This window comes from Anthonomus grandis, chromosome 11 (genome assembly GCF_022605725.1).
Source record: "Anthonomus grandis grandis chromosome 11, icAntGran1.3, whole genome shotgun sequence".
Lineage (NCBI taxonomy): Eukaryota > Metazoa > Arthropoda > Insecta > Coleoptera > Curculionidae > Anthonomus > Anthonomus grandis.
In genome coordinates this window covers 19,232,638-19,258,562 of record NC_065556.1, presented here as the reverse complement: position 1 = coordinate 19,258,562, position 25,925 = coordinate 19,232,638, and the positions used below count along the sequence as shown (strand labels likewise).

Genomic DNA, 25,925 nt, shown 5'->3' with positions numbered 1-25,925 from the left:
ACGTCGCTGTATCGGGACTCATTCATCTGGAGAACATCTTCTTTGTGGAACGGGCTTCCACCTCACATATTTCCCGACACATACAACCTACAGCGATTCAAGATAAACGCCCACAAATATCTTCGCGCAAGCACCACTCCAAGAGTGACATAGGACTTTCCTCTTGTGCTTGTGTTTACCATAAAAAAAAAAAAAAATCTTGAAGAAAGTGATGATGGATGTCTGAGATATGCAATATATCAACATTTCTTTTTCTTTCAAATTCAAAATTAACAATTTTAATAAAATGTGGGTATTTTTAAATTAACAAGTATATTCTTAATTTTATAATAAAAAAAAATTCTATTTAATTATACGTCTCATCACTCTTCAGTTAACGCATCAACTTCTGTTATTCTGCAAATATCGCGCAATAGATCAGGTTTAAATTTCCCGCCACACGCCACCCATGATGGTCGCCCTCCTCCTTGAAGATTTGAGCTAAGTCAAAACTGCCTTAAAACAAAACCCGTAGATGGCGACAAAATTAAAATTAATGGCGCCATCTCGCGGGAAATAACAGGGTTCCTATTACCATCGACTTGTCCCTCGTAAATTGACGCTTAATGGGTTGCCTATAGTTAACAACCACAACCCGCATAAAATTAATAATAAATTATTGCCTAAATTATTAGTCTTTAATATGCCCCCAATTAAGTTTTACTACACCATAAAGCGTTTATGGCCCCATTAATATAAACCGATAAATCACGAAAAGCGCAAGATATTAATTCAAATAATTCAATCAAAGGGTTTTTCGCGAAGGTGAAAATAGAGGGCGGCTCAAGCGTGCCGGTATTATAGTTTGTTTATTTTCCCACTGAAACCGCCGATTTCCCGACGGGAGCCCCCTGTCACCGTAAAATCTTAACATCTGTGTTCGTCCTATATATATATATAGATATACATATATATGCAAAACAATTCAGAAAAAGTGGATCAATTTCAGATTTTTGTTATCGTCCCCCTCTTTTCCCCGCACCGTAATGTAAGATTTTCCGGTGATTTTCTTTATTTCTCGTATCCAACGAAATTCAGGTGGCAATATAGTGAAAAATCGTCCCTTGCCGGACCCGAACGGCACGTCGTTTCGAGGTTATTTCGGTGATTTGTTGATCAACAAACGGTTAAACAGCCGTAAAAAATGATCGGCAACTAGCGATCGGTCGCCATCTTTCCCTCATTGGGTTTTAAAGAATTAGTTTTTTCGGGTATTTTAGTGATTATTATCCTTGTGTGGACTTTTCTGTTGGCTTAACCGACTGCTAAAGATAATATCGTAGCTTTTACGATCAACTGGGACTAATAAGAAGGTAAGATTTATCAGTTTTCATTGCTTTAAGATTCAACTAAATTATACACGACCTTTCATGTCTATTTTATGGCTATTGTTCAGCCATCCCAGTATAAAATGGGGATTTTTTAATTGGAAATCACCTTTTTCTTCTTAAATCAATTTTAGGCTTAAAATTAGCAACATTTAGATGTAGTAATATTGTTCATGTTATGGTGGGAACCATAGTTACTTCAGCCAACCGAATTAGTCTTACTAATATTCTTAGAACATTCCTTTGTATACCTAGATGGCAACTGTTTAGAATACTGTATTGAATATATTACTATAACATGCATATGGAGGTCTTAGGAACAGAAAAGGGAATAATAAACTTAGGGATCTGATATCACTACAGGATAATCGAATCATTTAAGATTAGTGTGAGTGCCTACTTTGAATGTGCCTGGAACAATACTGGAATGTAATTCCATTATTACTAAATGTTACTATTATTTTTGTATGTAGTCATTGAAAATAGCAATATTCTATAATTACAATGAATATTCCCCTTATATCCCTAAATGTTGCTATTGTTTTTGTATTTACTGACTGAAAGCCTGGAAATATAAAAAAATATGTCTCATAAGAACCCAGATTCTGACTAATAAGCAGGAAAAAAATTCTTATCGTAAGACAATTAAGTTATACTTGAAAATGTATTTAATTATTTATTAATGATGGGATACCCTATTTCATAAGTTAACAATATAATAACATCATTTTACAAGCTAATTTAAAGTTATCCAAGATCAATCAATAAATCAATCTTTATTAATGTTAAAAATTAATACTAAACTAGTCACTATTATTTTTATGCATTAGCTTTAATGCATAAAAATAATGCAATTCAATAGACAGTACAAAGTTAAGAAAGACACTAAATGTAATTATTAAGTAACTGTAAGTCATTAAAACTGTAATTAAAATATTTTTAAGTATAAAATGCATTTTCTATTAAAAGATTCCTAACTATTTTCTTAAAACTAATAAAAGGCCTACTTCTTACATGCATGGGTAAAGCATTAAAAAATTTTATTGTCCATCTTGACACCTTCCAAGTCGCCAGCAAGATTTAAGTACATTTTGCCTATTTCTAGTAGGATAATTATGAACATCTTTATGGGTTTATGAAATGCTGGATATTCTGCTTTACATATAACAAACTTTCATACACAAACACACAATTAACAGTTGTCAACTTCCATTTTATAAACCCATGCCTACAGTCTTCCCTCTACCTCAGGCCTGCCATCATTCTTACTGCTCTTCTTTGGAGTCCATATACTCTCTTTAACTTCCGCTGAATGTCCTTAAGCACTATTGGCATATGAAATATCTAAGATAAATAGGAAATGCGAAAAACATCAGCAGACAGTTCTCGAGATTACTCAGTTGCTGAGGATGCCACAAAAATCTGTAATTAATGATGAAATTGACAGACATTCGAAAATTGCATTTGCAGATCATGCTTCACAAATTGATCAACAAATGGCGGCTCCTGCAAAAGAGTTTGAAACTCTTAGATACCATCGAAAAAGTTTTAAGAAAAGATTGGGAGAAGCCCCTTTAGTTATTGAAAATGACAATAACCAATCAAATGGATTTACAGCTGCTAAACGTAGAGCATGGATTTATATAAATAGGATTGAAAATCATGTTTCTGCTGATATGGTTAAAGATTATATTATGAAAAAACCCAATTTTGATTCTGTTGACGTTATGGTCAAGGAAATACCGTCAGAGACTACAAAGTTAAAAAGATTTGTAGTAGTTGTACCATTTCATCTTGAGGATACCATATATGACACTAAATTTTGGCCTCTCAATGTAGGAATTAAGCTCTTTATATTTAATAAACACAGAGAATTTTTAAATAAAGAATCATTTTTTTAAGTATCAGAATGTGGGTGGAATGAGGACAAAACTTTTCGATTTCTCCCAGGCTTCATTATCATGTACCTATGATATTATAATGTTGAGTGAAACTTGGTTGAATAAGGACATTGAGGATGCGGAAATTGGACCATTAAACTTTAACATATACAGAGTTGATAGAGGGCGAGAGACTGGTAAAAAACGTGGAGGCGGCGTCTTAATTGCGGTAGCAAAAAACTTGCAATCAAAATTATTGAAAATAATGTTGAACAGGTTTTTGTTGAAGTAAAAATTAATAAGAAAATAATTATTTTAGGCTGTGTATATATTCCTCCCCAATCTAAATTAGAAGTTTATCAATCTCATTGCAATACAATGGATAGTTTATTTAGTAAATATTTTGATATTGATAATTGTAGGATTGTTGTGACAGGAGATTACAACATTCCTGAAGTTTCATGGAAGAATGAAGTAACAGGTATTAGTGTACAGTGCAATGCTACTTCACCAGCAAATAGTTTATCTAACTGTTTTAATTTTCTTAACATGTATCAACTTAACTTTGTAGTAAACAGTAGGAATACTCTTTTAGATTTAGTTTTTTCGGATATAAAAGATATAGATGTGTCAGAAGCTGTTGATACATTACTGCCAAATAGTATTCATCATACTGCCATAACTTTTGCAGTTCCTATTAATTGTGATAATATATCCAGTAACTATGAAGAGTATTTTTATGACTATAATAATTGTAACTATTTTCCATTAAATAATTTTTTTGCAGGGATTGATTGGCAAACTTATTTTGCAAACTTAAATGTAAATGATTATGTGTCATTATTTTATGACATTTTATTTCAGTGTATTCAGCATTTTATACCTTTTAAAAAATGTAAAACCTCATCCTTTCCAAAGTGGTTTAGCACTGAACTATGTAGGATGGTCATAGAAAAAAAGAAAACCCATAAATTGTACATGGAGTCAGGTAAAATTTATGATTGAAACATTTGTAACACTTAGAAGAAAGTGCAAAGAACTTACAAAAAATTGCTATGATGCTTTTGTAAATAATGTAGAGCACAATATTAATGATAATCCTCAATCTTTTTGGTCATTTATTAATGAAAAAAGAAAGCATTTTATGTTGCCTCAAACAGTTAAATTTAATGGCATTAATAGTCATAATAATCAGGAACTTGTAAATCTATTTTCTGACTTTTTTTCTAGTGTATATAAAATGCCGGTAAAAGATCATTCCAATAATTATGTTTTTCAAAATTGTATAAATGTAAATTATTATCATTTTAGTTTAATTGATATAATAGATGGAATAAATTCAATGCCATTTAAACTAAGTATTGGGCCAGATGGAATACCATGTTACTTTTTAAAGAAATGTGTTTACACTTTGGTTATTCCTCTAGCAATGATTTTTAACAAATCAATGGAATCAGGAATTTTTCCAGATTTCTGGAAGGTGAGCAATATAAAACCCATATTTAAATCAGGTAATAGATCGGCTGTTGATAATTATAGGGGAGTCTGCATTCAGAGTGAAATACCTAAACTGTTTGACTCCCTTGTTACTAAAAAACTGTACAGTGATTGTCGTGGTATACTTAATAGTGAGCAACATGGTTTCATAAAAAATAGATCTACCAATACAAATCTTGTAATGTACATAAATTTTATTTTAAGCAATATGGAGCAAGGATATGTCAAGTCGACTCTGTTTATACTGACTTTTTCAAGGCCTTTGATAGAGTGGACCATAATTTCTTGGTTGCAAAGTTAAGGGCCTTGGGAATTAGCGGTAGGGTAGCTGATTGGTTAAATCTTTTTCTAACTGATAGAATGATAGAATGGAGAGAGTCAAATATGGTAGTTCGGTGTCTAGACCTATAATTGTTTCATCAGGGGTACCTCAAAGGTCACACTGCGGTCCCCTTCTGTTCAATTTGTTCCTATTAGATTTACCTCAAAATATAAAAAATAGCTCGGTACTAATGTTTGCAGATGATGTAAACATATTTCGGCCTATTAGAACCATGACTGATGTTAAGCTTCTTCAGGAAGACATTGATAATTTTTATGGCTGGTGTCAAGCAAATCATATGGACCTTAACGTAAAAAATGCTATCAAATATCATTTTCAAAAGTAAAAAGTCCTATTTTTTACAATTTTTCCATCAACCATACTAACTTAAAGGTTACCAATGAAATTAAGGATCTTGGTGTTGTATTGGACAGCAAATTATCATTTGATATTCATATATCGGGTATTATCTCTCGGGCTCATAGAATGTTAGGTTTCGTCGTACGGTCTAGTAAGGACTTTTCAATTTTTACGATAAAGAAACTATATTGCTCGCTAGTTAGAAGTGTTCTGGAGTATTGCTCACCTATCTGGAACCCTTGTTATGTAACACATGTAACTGATGCAATTGAGCGAGTGCAGAATAAGTTTCTTCGTTATATTGGTTACAGGTGTGGTTATATCAGAGATGATTATTCTTATAGTGAATTAAGATCGCTACTTAATATTGATACATTTGATAATTAGTTGATACATTTGACAATAATTACATATTGATAATTAGTTCTATTTATTGTAAAATGGCAAGTCCGTAAATAAATAAAAAAAAAACAAAAAAAAAGATTTTTCTCCAGTTTTCCCGCAAGAGTTCTAAAGTTATACCTAAAAAGCTCACCTCAGCTTGATTTGGAATATTAATTTCTTTCATAGAAAACACCATTTGTTTGGTCTTGGCTGCATTAAGTAGCAACTTGTTAGTTGAAAACCACTGTTGAGCTTGAGTTTGGGCATTTTGTAATAATGTGAATTGGCAAAATATTGTACAGTGTGATGACTCTAATATTATTGCTCCTGAATTAATCACTAAACTTTAGGAAAGCATTAGATCCTGTTAAACAAATATTAGAATTAAATCTAATATTAGGTGTTTAAAACCCTGGATAACCACAGGATTTGTTACTTCTATAAGACAATGAGACAAATTAAAGAAAAATGTGGCTCTAAAGTGCCAAGATCTTGCTTTTGTCAATAAATATAAAGAATACAGACATAAGCTGTCAAAACTCATAAATATAACCAAGATCCAATATTACAAATCTCTTATCGAGGGTAGAAAAAACCCTAAAAAATGTGGCAAACTGTAAAAGAAATTACCAACTGTAATTTGTTAAAAAAAGTATAAAGTCTATAATAAATGATAAAAGCCAAGAAATTTCTGATCCTCTCATAATGGCTGACGAATTTAACGTATGAATGTGACATTTAAAGCCAAAACTCTATATTTTTTAAGCCTATTACGAATCATGAACTAATATTGACTATTAGTTCTTTAAAACATTGCTCAATGGAGGATGATGATGAAGTCTCGGCTGATATTCTAAAAAATTGTCACTCTTTCCTATTGGACCCTTTAAAGCATTTAATAAATTGCGTTTTTGCTACTGGTATTTTTCCAATTGTTTTTAAGACATCAACTATAACACTCATACATAAATGGGGAAAAAAATGAAAAAACAAATTACAGACTAATTGTCATTACTAGTAATATTAATAAAATTCTTGAAAAGTGTATAAAATTGAGAAAGTGATTTCTTAAAAAATCAACAATTAATTTCCAAATTTCAGTATAGTTTCAGGGAGGAGCGCAGCACTGAGGATACAATTGCTGAGGTCACACACTTTGTAGTTGACAGTTTTCACAAAGTACTCAAGCCATTAATGGTTTTCTTATATCTGTCAAAGGTGGAACACCTCACTCTGTTAATGAGACTTGAAAATGTTGGTATAAGAGGGGTCTCACTGCATCTATTTAAGTCTTACTTAACCAAAAAAATAAGTACAAGTTGACCTCTGTCCTCTCTGTCCTCTGTATGTTGAGTGTGGTGTCCTACAAAGCACAGTGCTCAGCCCCATTCTGTTTTTATGTGAATCCTTTCACCGAGCTTTTAACTGATGGTAAGTCTATAATATGTTTTGCTGATGACATTGTCCTTCTACTTCGGGACCAGACATGTGTCAATGCTTTTGATATGTGTGAGAGCACAATTAAACACTGGTTGGACTTGAACTTCTTGACCTTTAATGTTGAAAAAACACATTTTCTTACCTTTGCAATGTCCTCCAGAACCTTTCCAAATACAGAGAGACTTATCCTTCATGACTGTAATTGTAAGGTAGGTGTATCATGCAATTGCTCACAAGAAATCCTTAGAAAAAATAACACTAAATATCTAGGTATATTGTTCGACCAGTGCATGACATGGCAAAATCATATAAAGTAATAGTATCTTGGGACCTTTATTTATAACAGAAAAATATATTCTTAAAGTTATTCTATATAAAAATGAATTGCATCCAACAGTATAACTTGTTAAACATAAGAATGTTGTTAGATTTAGTTTTAGAAATATAAGATAACAGTGTTATAAATCATCATACTATCAGAACAAGGTCACCTAAAAATGTCAAGTATAATATTGCAACTGTATTATTTGCATTTACGCAAAGTAGTAGTAAACATATTTCCAAAAGAAATAAAAAATGTACAAAATAAAAAATAAAATAGATCCTTGGTTAATAAAATTAATATTCTCAAATATATCTGCAACAAAATAATATGCTTTAATAGTATATCAATGTAAAATTATTAGCTAAACTTTGCAAATTTTGTCAATGAAATTAACATTGTCTAAAAAATAAGTAAATGCAATTTTTAAGCCAGAATACCTAATTAATTCAGGGTGCACACTGAGATTTTGGTCCATTGTGCTCCAGGACTGTACTATAAGTTGTTAATTGATTTGTACTTTTTGGGAAATAAATACTTTTTTGATTATCTAGTTAGCACCTTAAAGGTTGTCCAAATTCCTTGAATCCTTGATAGTTTGGGGATTGTACTATATAATCCTAAATCTGGTAAGGGTGAAAGTACTACTCTAACTAAGAAAATGTGACATAACGGTGAGGTTTCAAGAAGGAAAACACCAAGGAAAAAAACCAATCCTTAAATAAACAACCCTAATTCAATATACATTAACCGATATAGCACCCCCATAGAAAGCCACCCCCTATAGAAAGTAATCCAGCTTAGTCATCAATTTACGGCATAGTTATATAAATTGGGCGTCGCCCCGGCCATACAACAATTTAACATGACGAATCTCGATTTCAGGATCGAATGGAGTCGCGGGACGTAACGCGAAATGGCAGATAACCGAAGTTTCTCTGGAGGCGGTAAGTCTAACTTTTCATTTCGTATTATTGATTATTATCCTTTTCTTTGCCCTTCGACGAGAGCGTAGCGGCACTCCTAAAATAAATTCGAGGTTATACATAATATATATGAAAATCTCTGTAGGACCCTGTTCTTTTGATGAGAGGGTAAAGGAAGAAAACAGAAAGTTTGATACAGCGAATCTAAACTGCCATAAGTAATTGATTCCTTAATTCACAACCACATTTATACCCACAAACCCATCTTGAAGAATTCCTCTATTTAAATGGTTTCTATTCATGTGTGCTAATATATTAAAAACTTGATGTTATTTTTTTTTTGTTTTGCAAAATTTTCATTTCTGATATTCAAATTTGGTGGACCTAGGTTGACAAAATTTCCTCTAACACAGAAAGTTTTTGACCTACAAGAAACGTTCTTAAGTCAAATTATTGGTAAAGAAATGCTCATTCTTTCTTCCACATCCTGACATCCCTCCTTACACCTAACGCCCCTAATCAAACAACTTAATATAACTAACCTATATAAGTACCTCACGGTCTACTGTGACAATTTAAACCATATAATCGCAATTCCTGAGCGTTAAACAGTGAAAAAGACAGAAAGAAGGGAGCGAGCAAAGTAAATTTGCTGTGAACGCCTCCTTAACTTTGTTAACTCAGCGCCGCCGATAAGTGGCGTGATCTGGTGTCAGGTGGACGAACCAATTTGCGAGACCGTTTAGGCTCGAGTGTTTTTCGAAGCTCGAAGATCGCCGGGGTCGTGCAACACGTTTCGGTCTTTCCTTTTTTCATTTTTTTATATAGTGAACCAGTGGCGTGGAAGAAATTCGATTTAACGGCTTGATGTAGAACGCTTTCCGATGTATTTAGGAGCAGATGCAATTCCTGATGATGTAACTCAGATAAAGACACGTTTCTTCTGTATAAAATCATATAAGGATGATATAACTTTTTTGCACCCTTTATATTAAATTTATATTGACCTCTGCCTGTGGTGACCACACAACAGAAGCATTCTCAAGATGTCTCATAGTAGTAGTAGTAGTAGTTTATTGATGCGAGTAACCTTACAGTCTTACACAAGTCATAAAATTAAAGGAATAAAAACAGTGTATGCAGAAGTTAAAAATACAGTTCAATAACAATTGAGAGATTAAAAGAAAAAGAAATAAGTTACATACCTATAAGTATTATACAAAGTTAAAATCAAATACAAATAAAAACATATTAAATATAGGCAAAAAAATATAAACAAGTACAAAGTTATGACATCTTAACAAGAACATAAATACTGTTGCTGAACAAAGTTATAATATCAATAAAAAAGTACAATAAAATTTAACAAAAATCTGTGAAGATCTGAGCACATTTGTCATTCATTCAGAGGCATGGTTATAAACTCATCAACAGAATAAACGTTGTGTTCTAGAAGAGTATCTCTGATGAGTACTTTGAATTTTTTTAGGAGATATTGTAATTTGTTGTAAAGACTAAGGGACAGTGAATTATTCTTTGATTTTTGTAGTTTTAAATAAGGGGGACGTATTTGTTGTGCACCTCTTGTGTTATAAGAGTGAAAATCTACATTTTTATTTTACAAAAGAAATATCTTTGTTTTTATAAATTTAATTAAGACAGTTATGATAGAATGTATATTATACAAGGAGGGGTTAAAATTCTTAATTTTATGAAAAATGGTTCATATACAGTGCTCCCTACAGTGAAGATTTAAAATCGTCTTCAAAGCTCTCTTCTGGAGTCAAAACACTCTTATTAAGTGAGAAAAGTTACCCCATAAAATTACACCATATGAAATGTGTGAATAAAAAAATGCATAGTATGCACTTGAAAGACCGCCTATTATAAGCCCTCTAAGCTGCTCAGAAGAAATATGCTTAAAGAGAGTTTTTTGCATACACTCACGATATGGGCAAGCCCTGTTAGCCCATCATCCACAATCAAACCCAGCAGTTTAACACACTCTCCATTTTGGACTCAAGGATTACCTACTTGACACAATTAGCTTCTGAGTTTTGCCTTCGTTCAAGGTAAGTTTATTTCCCTCAAACCATTTCTTGGCCCTTGATATAACAGAAGTCATATTGGTCTGTAGTTCCTCAAGACTCTCAGATGATGAAAGCAATATTGTATCATCGGCAAATAAAAAAGAGGGATTCGGCTTCAGAAAGGTACACAGATCATTAATATAAAGTATAAATAGTATAGGCCTGATGACTGACCCCTGTGGGACTCCAAACTTTACAGGACAAATACTAGAGACATTACCATAGTTTCCAATGCATTGACGTCTATTAGTAAGGTAAGATGTAAAGAAAGCGAGGTCCACTCCTCTGAAGCCATAAAATGCTTACAGCTTATTCAGAAGGATCTCTGGGTTATCCATTACAGAACTTAATTATACAGTTAGTACTTTTGAAATAGCTAGTGTTTCTCATAAGAAAACCTAATACTTTATAAGCTTTATAAACAAAATATCCATAGTGTCTACTGAGTCTAAAACCACTCTCAAACTAAACACCAAGAAGGATCTTGGTGACACTCAGACACTCAGACCTGTGCAAAATAGCCTATTTCTCTAGTGAATGAAATACCTGAACATTTTTCAATATTTATAGGTAATTTTCAATCATTCAACCAAGCACATACTGCACTCAAGTCAGACTGCACTTCACTGCTCTCATCCAAACACATAATAGATTTAAACATTCTCAAATCATCAAGATAAATATTTAATACAATTGGGTAGTTCATTGATGAATATAAAAAAAAGTGGACCCAAATTAACGCTTTGTGGACCACCTGAAGTTGCAGTAATCTCTTGAAATAGACACTGTACCGTCCTAGCCTGTTGATATCTATTTATGAACTACGACTTCATAACCTGTCGTCCCTACTCAGAAAACCCAAGCATTCCCAGTCTTTGCAGTAATAAGTTGTGATTAACTTTATCAAATGCCTTAGCACAGTGTTATGCACACAGATTAATGCACGTTGATCTACCAGGCAAAAAGCGATGTATGCAAATGAATCTTTAAATTTATGACATCATCAAAATTTGGATGGGTTGCATTTGTAAGTGAAACAACAATATAGTGTGTTTTCTCTACATTTAAGGATAATTTATGTGTGTCCAAAGCTCTTTTTTATTGTGTCCAATCCATACTTACTTATTACAGAGGTCTTGCCATGTTAAGCCCCTAAAAACCTTGCAGTATAATCTGCATTAGCAATAATTTTACCATCAATGTTGAGGTTAAAAAGTGAGTTTATGTATAGTTTTAAAAGAGGTGCACCAATATTTTGACCAAAAAATTGATTACCAAGGACCTCTCCTCTCTTGACTTGCATATGAGCATTGAGGTAGTTGACAAAGTCATCCAACATAGTCGCTTGTACTCTATTTGATTTTATTATATCAAGGAGTGTGGAGTGAGATACTGTGTCAAATGCCTTGGCCAGGTCCAGAAAAAGCCCCAAATATTTGTTACCCTTATTAAGATTAGTTGTTATCGTTTTTGTAAATTTCAAGATTGCATGGTTGGTACTTTTACCATACACAAAACTAAAGTCATTCAATCAATCAAAAAATGCTTTATTATTTCATTAAAAAAAAAACAATATGTAATATAAATGACACAAAATTAGGAGTTTGAACGTCACATGCCTGAACTGATAATTACAAGTAAAAACAGATAAATAAATATACATATAAACAAATTAAAATAACATCAGGGAGAATAAAAAGATATAAACAGCAGGTCTGCAATAACTTAAGGGGAGAAAACAAATATACAATATTCATTAGAATACTATAGTCTGCCTCACAGAGCAAAGACCTAAGGGAAGATAATTAAGAGCTTTCTTAATAAAATCTTCTACCAAAGACTTTTACCAAAGTGCTCCTAGGAATCATTAATCAAATATAATTTACTTGCATTGTAAGATATGATCAAGCAAGGCCAAGTCAATTGGAATGCTTCTTATAGACTAAGCAAGCAAATTGAAGCATGGTAGAGTTAAAACATTTTGTGAGGTAAAAATTGGTTTATAAGACTGTCTAAAAGCCATTTTAAACCTTAGACCCCGTTTCTGTAAGATAAATATTGAAGAAAAACTGGTGGTACTACAACAACCCCAGAATGCTCCTCCATAAGCAATGTGAAAGCCAACTAAGCAGATATCAGTACAAGTGACTCTAAGTGATTGGAAAAATTTCTTAAGGCAACTATAATAGTGCTTTACCGAAAGACTCCTGATGTGTTCCTCAAATTTAAAATATCAGGAGAGCCAGGAATTTTGCACTTAGAGCTGGAAGTATTTGATTATGGTTTAAAGAGATCTTAGCTAGAGAACATTTGAAGTTTAATTTTAGTTTTCAGTATGTTAAAGTCAAATCAAGTATTTATTAATACATTACGCAGTATGTGTTTGTAGAAGTCAACAAATGTAATTCTAATGGCTAGAAATAAATATAAAACACTAGAAATTTGAATTAATACACATTAAAATCTAAACACAATTTATAATATAAAATCTAACAAACAGAACACCTAAAGAGAACAAACTTTCATAGAGAATCAACAGAAAACAAAGTCAGATCCGAAAATATAAAACAAAAATGCACACCTGGATATAGCCCCATCAACGATAATCCATACTCAAACACTTCAAAGATTAATTTAACGCAACAAGAACATTATTTAGAATCATCAGTCAAAGAAAATTAAAATTGCTTTCCAAGTATTTCTCAAAAGAATAAAAGGCACCATATCTTGGCTTCAAGATTTCTTATATGGACTGGAATAACATTAATGAACTGGATACAATAATAGAGCCTCGTCTGGTTCTAGAGAGCCTGTGATAGCGATAATATTTCTACTACGTCTGGTGTTGTAATGGTGTTTATCTGAATAAATTTAAAGCTGTCAAGTGTATATGAAGGTCTCTGAGGTCCTGATACATCTCCGTTGAAGCTTAAACATTTCCTGTGCATGTCTAGAATGGCCCCATTCCAGAATTGTATAGCACATATTTGCAAAAAAGTAACCGTGGTAGGCAGACAAAATAGTGGACAAGGATTTAATAGCTCTTAAGGACGTTATCATGAAAACTATTCTACGTAGTCTGCCTGATAGATGATAAACATGTTCTTTCCATGTTAACCTCTAAAATAATTCCTAGAAATTTTGTGTCTGAGACAACACCAGGTATATTGAAGTGAATTACTTTTTAAACTAAGGTAAATATAAAAAATAGGTAAATTTATAAAAATAAACATTAGAAAATCATTAATGTATATGAGCAATAGCAGAGGACCAAGGATAGAAGTCTGTGGAACACCATGACCCATGCTCCTCCCAGTTGACATACTGTTCATAAAATCAATATATTGATAACAACCGAGAGTGAGTCATGAGGCATGAGCCATCCCTGAAGGTATGACTCACTATTAACATCCAGATGATATAATTTTAATTTCCAGTCAAGGATTTCATGAGGGACACAATCTTTAGTGAGGTCATAAGAAGAAGCATATGAATCCACACCTAATTCTCATCCTTCCATGATATTTTGGGTGAGTGTAGTTTATCTATTGAAAATGTAGATTTGTTATTTCTAAAGCCAAATTAACAGTCTGTAAATAGATTGTTAAAGGATAGTGTATTGCTATTATACGTTCTTATTGAAAGTAAGTCAGTATTAATCATTTGTTCTAGTATCTTAACATTACCTCTATGCCAAACTATCGAAGTATCATCAGCAAAAAGCCTAATAGGGGCAAGATTTAATGTAGATCAAAAGCCAAAGAGTTCAGGGGTTTATGAGACACTCCACAACTGTTCAGCAATGACACTGAGGTTTTTCCTCCATAGGATACTGACTGCCCCTATGATCATTTAAGACTTAAACCAATTGAAAGCTACACCCCTAAACCCATAAACCTCAAGCTTTTGCAGCAAAACATCGACACAGTCGAATGCTTCTGACAATCACTGATAGGTTTTTATTTATACTTAAATGAATTAGACTTAAACGATCTTCTAGAAGAGAAAAGATAGCTTCAGATGTTGCTTGTCCACGTTGAAAGCCAAATAGAGAACAATTGAAGTGATGAATGTAAGAACTCTTTTCTTGATAAGCCGCTCTGCTCTATTAGCTTACCTAGGGAAGGAAAAAGAGAAATTTGACGAAAGTTTGCTAATAAAGAGGCACAATCAAAGCATGCTGGGAAATTCATCCCTATCAAGAGAGACATTTTGGCCAGCAGCGCTAAGGTGAAGAAGGATCCTGACTGAGACGTCATCATAGCCAGAAGAATTTTTATTGTTGAACGGTTTAAAGTTTTTTATAATTTCAGGAATATCTACTTGGATAACAAGTTGTTTGAAGCCAGGAAAGGGAAGTAGATTAGGAATTTATGGATAAACTTTACAGATTTTTTTGCCAACAGGGTTACTTGGCATTGGGAACTGAACTCAGCCTTCCCTCTACTCGCCTGATTTGACTATACTTCATATTTCTAATTATTGCAGAGAGACTAAACGTCGAAATTGACTATATACTGTTGACCTAAACGAATTTCCTTGACTCTTCCAATAAAAGAAGCGACGTGGCAACCGCGTAGACTGTGATAAAAGTGCATTATAGGTTGGGAGTGGGCCACTTGTTGCATTCCTGGGTGCTGACGCTGACCAATGATGTGCGGTCGTGCGGGCTTTTCGATCCAGAGCTGAGCTGCTGTCGCTCTCCGCGTAGAGGTACATTGCGATTTCCTCGTCCGACAATGCGCCCTTCCCGTTTTCAGTCTTCTTCGCGGATTTCGCCCTTTATACCCCTGCGCCTCTCATCCCTCCCAGCTATGGCACTGTTCCGCTTTCAGATTGAAACCATCGACGTTATGAACTTCGGAGAGAGATTGACAGTGGTGTTTAAGAGAATAAAAAAACCAAGAAGTTCAAGAGGACAAGACATAGGATTTCTCCTTCTAGGTTGCATTCTAAATAAGCTTTATTATCAAAAGGCAAACTGTCCTCGACAAAGCAAATAATAAGATATAAAATAGTTCAGGTAAAACTAAAATGTTAAAAGTGCACTTGAAAATTAAACCTACAGTAAAAGCAACAAAATATTTCATATTCGTGTCAGATAAGATGGATTCAGGGATGTATATCTTTGACGGTTTTTATGGATTAAAGACAATCTCTAAGATAAACTGTATTCAATGTCTCCTTCCACAGATATTCTTAATAGCTCTCTTCTGGAGAACAAAGAGAGAGTTTAATAGATACTGGCTACAAAATCCCCAAAGCATATTCCATAATTTATCTTTAATTCAACCAAGGCAAAATGGACTGTCCTTGCTAATGAATGTTGCCTACATTGATGCATTTTTTTTTCGTAAATTCAATATGAGGCTCAGAACACCCAGAGATTCTACCTTAAAGCTTCAATTTTGTCAGCCTATTAATTGTTTACTGTTGAGCTATTTTCTCAATAAATAAATATATCGATATAGTTTTTTTTTTTTTTTTTTTATATGGTAAACACAAGCACAAGAGGAAAGTCCTATGTCACTCTTGGAGTGGTGCTTGCGCGAAGATATTTGTGGGCATTTATCTTGAATCGCTGCAGGTTGTATGCGTCGGGAAATATGTGAGGTGGAAGCCCGTTCCACAAAGAAGATATTCTCCAGATGAATGAGTCCCGATACAGCGACGTCCTTGGGGTAGGCAGGTGGACTCGATGTTGAGAAGGACATTTGAAGGCGTTCCAGTTGACAATTCAATAAATTGAGAATTATTAATTGGTTATTTTATAGGGATTCAAAGATGATGATTGAGATATGCAACGTTAGAAAATTTTTGTAAAAAATGATCATTTTACTAATTTTTTGACATAAAAACCCACCTCAGTCACGAGACCCATTGATGATTGCCATGAAATAATGCTTCTCGTCTGCAGGGACTTTTAACTACATAATATAGTAAAAGTATAGCATTGGTTTACTTACAAATTGAACTTACAAGAAATGAAAATGAACATAACAAAAAGACTTCATAAATTATTTAATTGGCTTTGTGAAAATTAGTTAAGTTTCAATGCGGCAAAATCAAAATTCTGTAGGTACGTGTATTCGTGCTCGGAAATCAAAAATTGGTCTAATGAAAACAAACAAATTAATGGAAATATTTTAGACTATAGGATGTCCCAGAAAGATTTGAGTCACACTAAGATTTTAGTTTTTCAAAATCAGTGGGAATAGTATATATTAGAACTTGCTGGTCAAAACAATTCCATAGAATAGTCGTGTATTATAAGATAATAAAGTAAATTTTATTTTTCATTTATTTGGATTAAAAGTGGACCAAGAATCGACTCCCTGAGAAAGAAGACATTCAGCACCATTATTGGATGATGTTTGACAATTACAGAGCACTACTAAAATTTTCTGTAAAGGCCTTCACCATTACATCCAGAATGTTTTATTTGACTGAGTATAGTTACACCTCTCGAGTGACATTTATGCTTTCTGTTCTATTTGCCTTCAGAGACAGTTGACATCTGTCATTGTGACGTAGCAAAAACTGTATGACTAGCCAAACTAAGTAAATGGGCAGTAAGCTGAACTGTGATAGCCCGACGACTTCAAATTTTTAATTTCCAAAGGAAGTTTATTGAACATTTTTTATTCCCTTATGTTTGATTAAATTCTTATTCAAAGAAGGTTTGGGGTTGCTTCTGAATTTCCAAAAATTTACTGAGACTCATTGACGCAAAATATACCTGTTTAGAAATTTACCCCAGATTTAATGTTACTGTCTTTACAGCTGATGTAATTTTTTTTTTTACATTGTGTAAATGTGTATTCCTTGTAAACAGCGAATGAGCCAAAAAATGTCAGATCATTTTTATATAAGATAAATAAAAGTCCAAGCACTGAGTCTTGGGGAACTCTATGCTCAATGCTGTGGCTTGCTACTTAACCCCAAAAAATTTGTTGCCGATTGTAGCCAGTCTAAAACCGTAATGAGACAGTTTATGGAGCAATATTCCCGGATCCACACAGTCAAATGCCTTGGAGAAATCTGACTAATTATTGCATCGCAAGTATTTTTATTACTTTGAAGTCCAAATTGCCATTACATTTAACATGTAAGCTTTTGAAGAAAATCCACCATTCTTTTTTTTTACAATGGAAGAAATAAATATTATCCCCTTTAAGTAGAGGTCTCACCAAAGCTATTTGTACCTTATCTGGAAAAATGCCTCTACTAAAAAGGCAGAATTAGTCCGAAACAGAAATATTTTTTAAATAAGTGATAGAATCAGAACCAGGTGCGATCTGATCTATTAGGCAATAAAAAAGTCTTAAATCTTGTTCTCACAGCAGTAAAAAACAAGTTTTCGACAAATAAACATGCGCAATAGACGATAGAACTTCTAATAGGTTTTAATGTAAAAGTTTGATGTTCTTACATAAATTTCAGATCGTCATCTGATTCAAGCAAAGTGTCAGAGAATTCGTGTAGCCAATCAACGCCGATCTTCTGAATATGAATAAAACCGCTAAATTGTTGTTTGTGTTTTATATAATCCCTGATATTCGTTTTCCAACAATTCAAAATACAATTTTAAATAATTGTTGGAATAGTCTAAAAATACGCATTAAGGAAAATAGTGAGTCTGACTGGTCGGAAGAATCTGAATTTTCTGATTCCTACACAGACTTAGAGGATTTATTTGAAGAACGGATAAGGCCCAAAAATCAAAACTATTTAGACTAAACTGTGTACCAATTTAATAGAATAGAATTCTCGGCCATTTTAGACAATTTTAACCTCTTTTAGCAATATACACCTATTTTAAGGTTGTAATATTTTATTTATTTTCCCATTTCCCACTGGCATAAAAAAGTGAGGTTACTTTTCTTGTTTTAAATTATTTCTCTATTTTTATTATTTCTACTCTTCTTCTTTTAAATTAGAATCCACTCGACCGGTGTTTAATGTTCGCACAGACGGTGTCAAATCGATAAAGTTATAATATTTTACGCATGCGCATCAAGAATGGCTTGGAAACAGTTTCAAACTTGGTAGAAATTTGCAGTGAATAAACCTATTAAGGCAAAATGAGTCAGAAACAATTATTTTTTAAATAAGTGATAGGAACAGGACCACGTGCGATATGTGCAATTGTGCAATAAAAATCATTTAAATGATTAGCATTAATATTAATTATATTCCAGTCCTCATTTGCCTGATCAATTCTGCAACTCTAGTACTACTTTAGTAGTTCGGTTTGACATTTCACCCAGGAGTATGTACAAATCTTATATTTTTAGAAGATATCCTTAATCCCTTGTTTAACCAAGATTTTTTATTTTTAGGTGCAACTGGATTTAAACGAAAGTTTTCGTTAAATATGCAAACCAATTTATCATTGAACTGTTCCAGAGGACCTGGAGTTACTATTATAGATTCCAGATCTGTTCGTTGACAATTATTAGCAAATTCGCTGATATTTCTTTTGTAATATATTCCTGTTGATCTGACTATGCTTCATGATCTGATATCCCCGAGGGTACTACATTTGCTTCATATTTGTTTTTGTCCTGAGAATCTACGCAGATATATTCTATAAGAGTATTCGAGTTGGAAGTAATTATACTAGGACCACTTATTAAAAGCTTAAGATTAAACAAATTTACAACGGTTCCGAGTGAGTATATACGGAATATTAATGAAGATAGTCTATGTGTCAATCTCCTTTTAACAATAATTTAGAGTTCAGTGGTAATCATAAAAGTAAGCTTCCTAAACTAGGCCTGTATATGTATAAAATAGATTAAGTTTTTTATCAGTGATAATTGAAATTCACCCTCTCTCAACAAATCCTCAAATTTAACCATATTAGCAAAATTTAATTATTCACACAAGTCGTCTTGGACTAACATAGCTGTCATGTATTTAGGGACATGCAAGGAAGGGTTCAGCAAGGAAAGGTTCTTCTGGTTTTCCATGGTATTCAAGAAATCACTATTCTCAGTAAAACTTTGTTTTTTTTTTCTTTACTTTTCTCATTGTTTTTCTTTTTAAGCATTTCCTTATTGTTATTGATTGTAAATGTATTTTTTTTTCCCATTCAGTAATTGGATGTATTTCTGTTGAATGGCGTAAATAAATAAATAAATAAATAAATCTAGTCGATGCGTCGACTTTATTGTCACTGCTCTATGTGTTTCCACAAAAACTTTGTATAGTTGTAAGATTACAAAAAAAACTAGTCTGGACTGTTGTGATAGTTCGACGACTGTACAGTAAATCTGTCAAATTTGTGCCGAAAAATTACCTACACACTTTTTTTTGCGAAAGATTCCGAACATTATTTTCTACAACTCTTCTCATTGAGTTCACTTGCGGCGATGAAAATTGCAAAAAGTAGATGGCGCCCAAAGTACCCAAAAAAGTGTTTTTTCGCTTTTTGGGATAAAAAAAATTTATTTATTGCAACATTGTCAATGAAAAAGTTGTTCGTCTCAAAAAAACCTACAAAATTCATTTAAAAAATTTTCTTGCCCGATAAACCGTTCGCTCGTTATAGCGTGCACAATTACGAACATTTTGCTTTGCATGATGAAATCAAGTTTTTTCATACTCAAAATATTTAAAAATGTTCTTCCATATTTACAATGAAAAAAAATATTTTCAATTGCAAAATTATAAATAATAATAATGAACAATAATTAAAAAATTATAAATATTATATGATTATTTAAGAAAATAATATATGAATATTAACTTCATTGGTCAAAAGAGAGCGCTGAAATGTTCATGCGCAGTCGTATAACATTTATAATTAAAAAAAATTTATAAATTATCTTGTTGGAAAATTCCTTGTTAAACTGTGAAAGAATTCAATGAAAGTTGTTTCTTTCATGATAATCTTCGTTTCAAATGTTTTGTATTTACATTAATCCTCGTTCTGTCAGCTTGTTGCGCTTATCACTATTATGTGGTTATAATTACAATGAAACTGTAATTACTTATTAATTAATGTTTAATAATTAAAGTTGTTTGTAATTCTTACTTTTAAATTATTACTTTAGAAATTATTATGCTTGCTCACTTTGATAGGGTTACATAAGGTTTTTTCATTTAATAATAAAGTACGAAAAAAATTGTTGTTTATTATTTCACACATTTACAATAGGTGCAATTGTTTATTTACTTATTTATTTATTAAATACAATAATTTATTCATTAAATACATTGACGTGTAAATCACCCTTTTGCGATAATAATACATAGTAGTACATGAGTGCATAATATATGTAATAATAATGTAAACAAAGTTTGAAAACCTAATAAAATTAAATTAACTATCGTAAAAATAAAAAAAATCACAAAAAAAAGATCATTATCGTTTATAAAAATCCTTTTGCAATAATAATACATAGAAGTACATAAGTGCATAATGTAATAATAATATAAACAAAGTTGGAAAACTTGATGATATAAACTCGGTGATATACATTTGTACATGCAAGTATATTCGTAAAAATAAAAAAAAATTACAAAAAAAGAAGATGATTAGCTTGTATACATAATTCTTACAATTAATGAGCAGAATCGCAGCGTAATTAAGAAGTGACTGCGTAATTGAGACCCTATTTGAGACGATATTGAAAGCTTTTTGAATGCTCTTTTAACGATTTCTGCAAAAAAAGTGTGTAGGTACTTTTTCGTCAAAACGGCCTTTTTTTCGACAGATTTACTGTACGTTATCTCAGATATTTCAAAATGATAGATATTCCGCGCCTACACCATTTCATCCAGAATAATGACATTATTCCGGGTATTTGGTTTGTCTCCTGGTTAGTACGTCGCTGGAACTGATAGTGTTCGGAGTCAAATTTACCAGACAGAAGGGAGATATAATTTCGTAATGTGAAACAGGAGAGGGCGCTAATTTTGCTTTCCACTTTCGCGTGTCTTCGGCTCTCTCGCCACCCCGATCCGATCCGGCACAATAAACGTTCCCGCCGCCGTTTTTGCGCAATTTGGGGCCAAAGTGCACGAGGATCCTTCGCTTGACAATAATAAACCGCCCCACTATTATCGGCCATATTTAACCGCCTTGTCGCCGGATCTCCTTGGTGGAAGTATCCGTAATTTTTCTAGTGTACGATCGCCTTTACGTTTTTTTTTTCGTTGTTGTTGTTAAGACTAGTTGGTGCATTGTGATAGGCCAGTTAATTTGGTGATGGGATGATTTACAGTAAGTCAAATTTTTACATTTTTGTAACTAGAAACTACTTAGCTGATAATGATAAAAGTATGAATAAGTCCCTCCCCAGGAATCCCCGATTCAACTTCATTTTATCTCTTGCACCATACTTGGACTCGTTTTATTGCAGGTGCGAAAAGTACAGTTTATCCACGAGAATCGATTAAGTTCCCCTTGTGTATGTCGTTATCCTATTATACTTTTTTGTCCTGATTTCATTTTTTTTTTGTTAGGAGATTATAGACCTTTTATGGTTGTTTTATGATATTTTAGACTCCTAGAAGAGGAGTTATTGAAGTTGGATGAAGAAGGCGAGTTTTTGAGTTGATTCGGTCGGAATTCGATTACAAAACATTACAGTACTAGTGAATGACATAAATAATATTTAATATTAGATGGTAAACTATTTTTTAGTCCATATGGTTTTCTTAGGCTTAATATTTTTAATATGAGTTTTAAATGTAAGACCACTGTCAAAATACACGCCCAGGTTTTTGACCCCTTTGACTACTGCTAGGTGAACATTCATTATAAGACTTACAAGCATCTAATTTTAAATTGTGGTCCTGTGAAAAGTTGTCAATACTTTTTTAAATCCCGATTAAACTTACATTGAGCTTTAGGAAGATTTTGGCGTGAAAATTACAGATACAGTTGTGAATCATCAGCTGTAACGTTGAGTGCTTTATACAAGATAAAAAGGAAGATGAAACTTAGATGTTTGTTTCTTTTTTTATTATTTTTTTCTAATTTCATCAAAAACGCTAACAAAACTGGAAGTTGTAATAAAATTCTAAAATATGATTTGTTGGTGAATAAATGTTTCCAAGATTTTGGATATTAACGGAGCTATACTTATAGGCCTGAGGTGTTTAAAATTCCTTTGGATCACTGATTTTTGCTGAGGCTTTATTATTTATTTTTGTAAATGTCCTTAATAATTATGGAAAAATGAGACTTAAATAGCAATATCAATAAGGTTAAAGCCCCTGGCATATATCTTAATTTAATAAATAAATCTACATGAATAAAATTAAAATTTTATAATTTTGTAAACTAGATCTTATGATCAAATTAATTTTAATTTTAATAAAATTTCCGATTATCCTTAAAAAATAAATTTAAATAGTTCGGCCATGTTAATTTAATGAACAACTGTGCAGACCTATTGAAATAATGAATTTATTAAATTAATTAAAAATCAATATTTAATAACTAGAGAAACTTGATTCTAGGCATTTATGGAGTAAATGTATAGTGAAGAATGCGTTAAATTAATGAATTAATCAAGAATCTTAGTTCTTAAAAAATTAACGAGTATCCAGCAAAAAAAAATTTAATTAATTAAAAGGAGGATTCATTAGCGAGTAAATTCCTAGTGAAAAATGCAACAAATTAATCATTTAATTAGAAGTTTTAATTCTTGAAAATAATAAATATTCATCAGAAAAATTAAAATTTATTAAAGGGATTTTATTATATTTATATATGACACATTTATTACGATTTTATTAATTTATTAGGATTCTACAAAGATTTTATTTTACTTACACATAAGACTTGATTAAAAATTGATTTAATGAATAAATCTGCACAAATTAAAATTTAATTGTTTAAAAAAAGTCTGCATATTTATTCATTAAACAAAGTTGCTGAAATTTTCAAATTTTGTAATTAACTGTAAATGACTAAATTTAGCAAAAACCAGAATAGGTTTTTTAAATCGTTAAGTTTTAATTATATTCTTGTAGTGAGTTTCATATGTAAATGTAATAAGTCCCTTTTAACGGATTTTAATTTTTTTAATGAATATTTATTAATTTTTGAGAATTGAAATTTTTGATTAATTAATTTAATAGATTCTTCGCAATAAATTTACTTGATAAATCCTCAGGTCATTGAATTTCAGTTTTTAATTAATTTAATTTATGTTTTTTGACCTCAACAGATTTTCAAAAACTTTCAAGTTGTGTAATTTAATTAAAGTTAATATTCACAAATTCACTATAAGATAAAGTTTTATGAATCATTTAATTTTAATTATATTTGTATAGATTTATGAATTAAATTAATTTTTTTTGTAAAGTTTCATATGGAATAGCAATAAAATCCTTTTTTCTATTTTTTCAATGTATATATTCCATTTCTAAATTAATTTTTTTATTCTAGTAATGCATGTCATTTATTTTCGGTTAATAAGTATTGTAAACCGTTAACAGATTTTGAAATATAATTTGGTACTACCTCGTTTTTCCTGCATTGTAACAAAGATTTTTTATGATTTTTGAATTTTGCTAATTGTGTATTAACTTTTGCAAATGTTTCATAGTAACAATATTTATTTTGAATGTCATTTGCCTTCTGAAAATAGATAATTTATTTTTAAATTAAAATCAGAATGCAACATTTATCTAACGTTGTTGCGAAGGTTGATCGCGAAATTGCGTTGATCATTATGTTGCTCTTATAATGTCTATTCAACGTTGATTTTTGGTCTACGTTACCAATCGACCTTTTTTTCAACTGTCCCTTGCTGCTGGAAGAGGAAGTTGAGAAAGGGGCTGTAGCTCAAAGACATAAGAGAACAAGTTAGTGTTAACTCACTAGCATCCCTCAAAAGTGCATCAGACTTCCAGCCCCTTCGCCATCAATTTTCTCCCAAAAACATTACATAGAGGTGCGACCGGATAGAGAACAATACATAACAAAGATCCGTATACGCATATAAAACAAAATGCGCGCATCGTTCCCGATCTAATCGGGACACAAGACAACCCGCTGATCGATTCCCAGGTGCATGCATACAGTGCCAAACGGAGTAAGAGAGCATGGGGGGACGAAAGGGTGGCCGCGAGGGGCGAAAGGGGGGACACTTGGTTAAAGGGGTTTTTTGGCCCACCCGAACGGGGGGAAAGCCACCCATCATGCTCCCTCCCCCAAACCCCCCTCCGGCACCCCACCTCGGGTTTCCGCAGCCTCGACGGAGACTCTTATTGACCCGATCTCGCTGTGGATGTTAATGGATTCCTGCTCTGGATGTTGCTCTCTCTACCGCCACACTACTTCTATAGCTGCGGCTATATAACTGGGATTCGTTGAAAATTTTATAATATCTAAGTATACAATATTCAGGGGTTTTCACTAAGCGATCGTGGCTATATCTCGGGAACTGTCATGTAATCTGACATCTTCGGAATGTTTTTTGACATCATAAAACTGGCCAAGAGAAAATACTGAAAATAATTTTTGAGTTTGAATTTTATCCCTTAGGTGGCGTAATTAAAAGGTCAATAATTCAATTTTAATTTTCCCCGGAAAATGTCAGCTTAGGTAGGGTAAACCACCCAGTTATTGGACATTTAAGGATTTTACAAAGTTTGAATTTACGCAAAAAAAATATTTTTTTACCTAGAGACCTGAATGATTGCTAGTTTGGATCGAAAATATATTGAATTTATACACTAGTATTAACAAGATTAAGATAAAGGAGTAATTATTTTTTTACAAAAAAAAATTTATTGGACAAAATTTCTAGTTTTTGGACACACTGAAAGCAGTTATTGGACAATTAAAAAACGATACGCAAGGTACGATCTTTTAATTTTTTATTTAGGTAAAAACGCGTTACACTCAGTTTTTTAGTCTACAAACATGTAATATAGGCAAATTCCATTATTAATCATTATTAAAAATGTTTATATTCATTTTTATATAAAGCAAAAAGTTCATCCACTTCTTAATCCTCGTCCTCATCATTTTGTTTGTCTGCGTTTAATTCAATTAGATCATCGCCGATTGCTCACTATAAAATTTATTATTTTCGTATATTTCCTCATTTTCTGTTTGATTTTGGTCAATTAAAATATTCTCCGACATGTCAGTCGGACATGTTACTTCCTCCTAGTCGATAGCTTTTACCATTTCATCTTCTTCTTCTTCTAGATAATTTATATTTGCCATGCTCGCCAGATCCTTAAATCTTCGTTCGCCAATGAAGACATTTTGTTCTGCTTCTAAATCCTCAAAATTCTCCTCACTATTAATGTCTTCATCATTTTCTTCTTGGTAGCAGTTATGACATAAGAATAAATCTGA

General features: G+C 32.3%; 1 protein-coding gene across 2 annotated transcripts in view; it reads left to right on the top strand.

Moving 5' to 3' along the window:
* Window positions 1–974: 974 nt before the first annotated feature.
* Window positions 975–25,925, top strand: part of LOC126742111 (serine/threonine-protein kinase tousled-like 2) — a 175,342-nt gene continuing 150,391 nt past the window's right edge. Inside the window, exons 1-2 of one of the 2 annotated variants that reach the window (XM_050448661.1) lie at window positions 975–1,352; window positions 8,458–8,519. In XM_050448661.1, the coding sequence (XP_050304618.1) occupies window positions 8,489–8,519 (31 nt within the window). In that variant the 5' untranslated portion in view covers window positions 975–1,352; window positions 8,458–8,488. The remainder of the gene's footprint in view (window positions 1,353–8,457; window positions 8,520–25,925) is intronic. The other variant, XM_050448663.1, reaches the window with a different exon arrangement.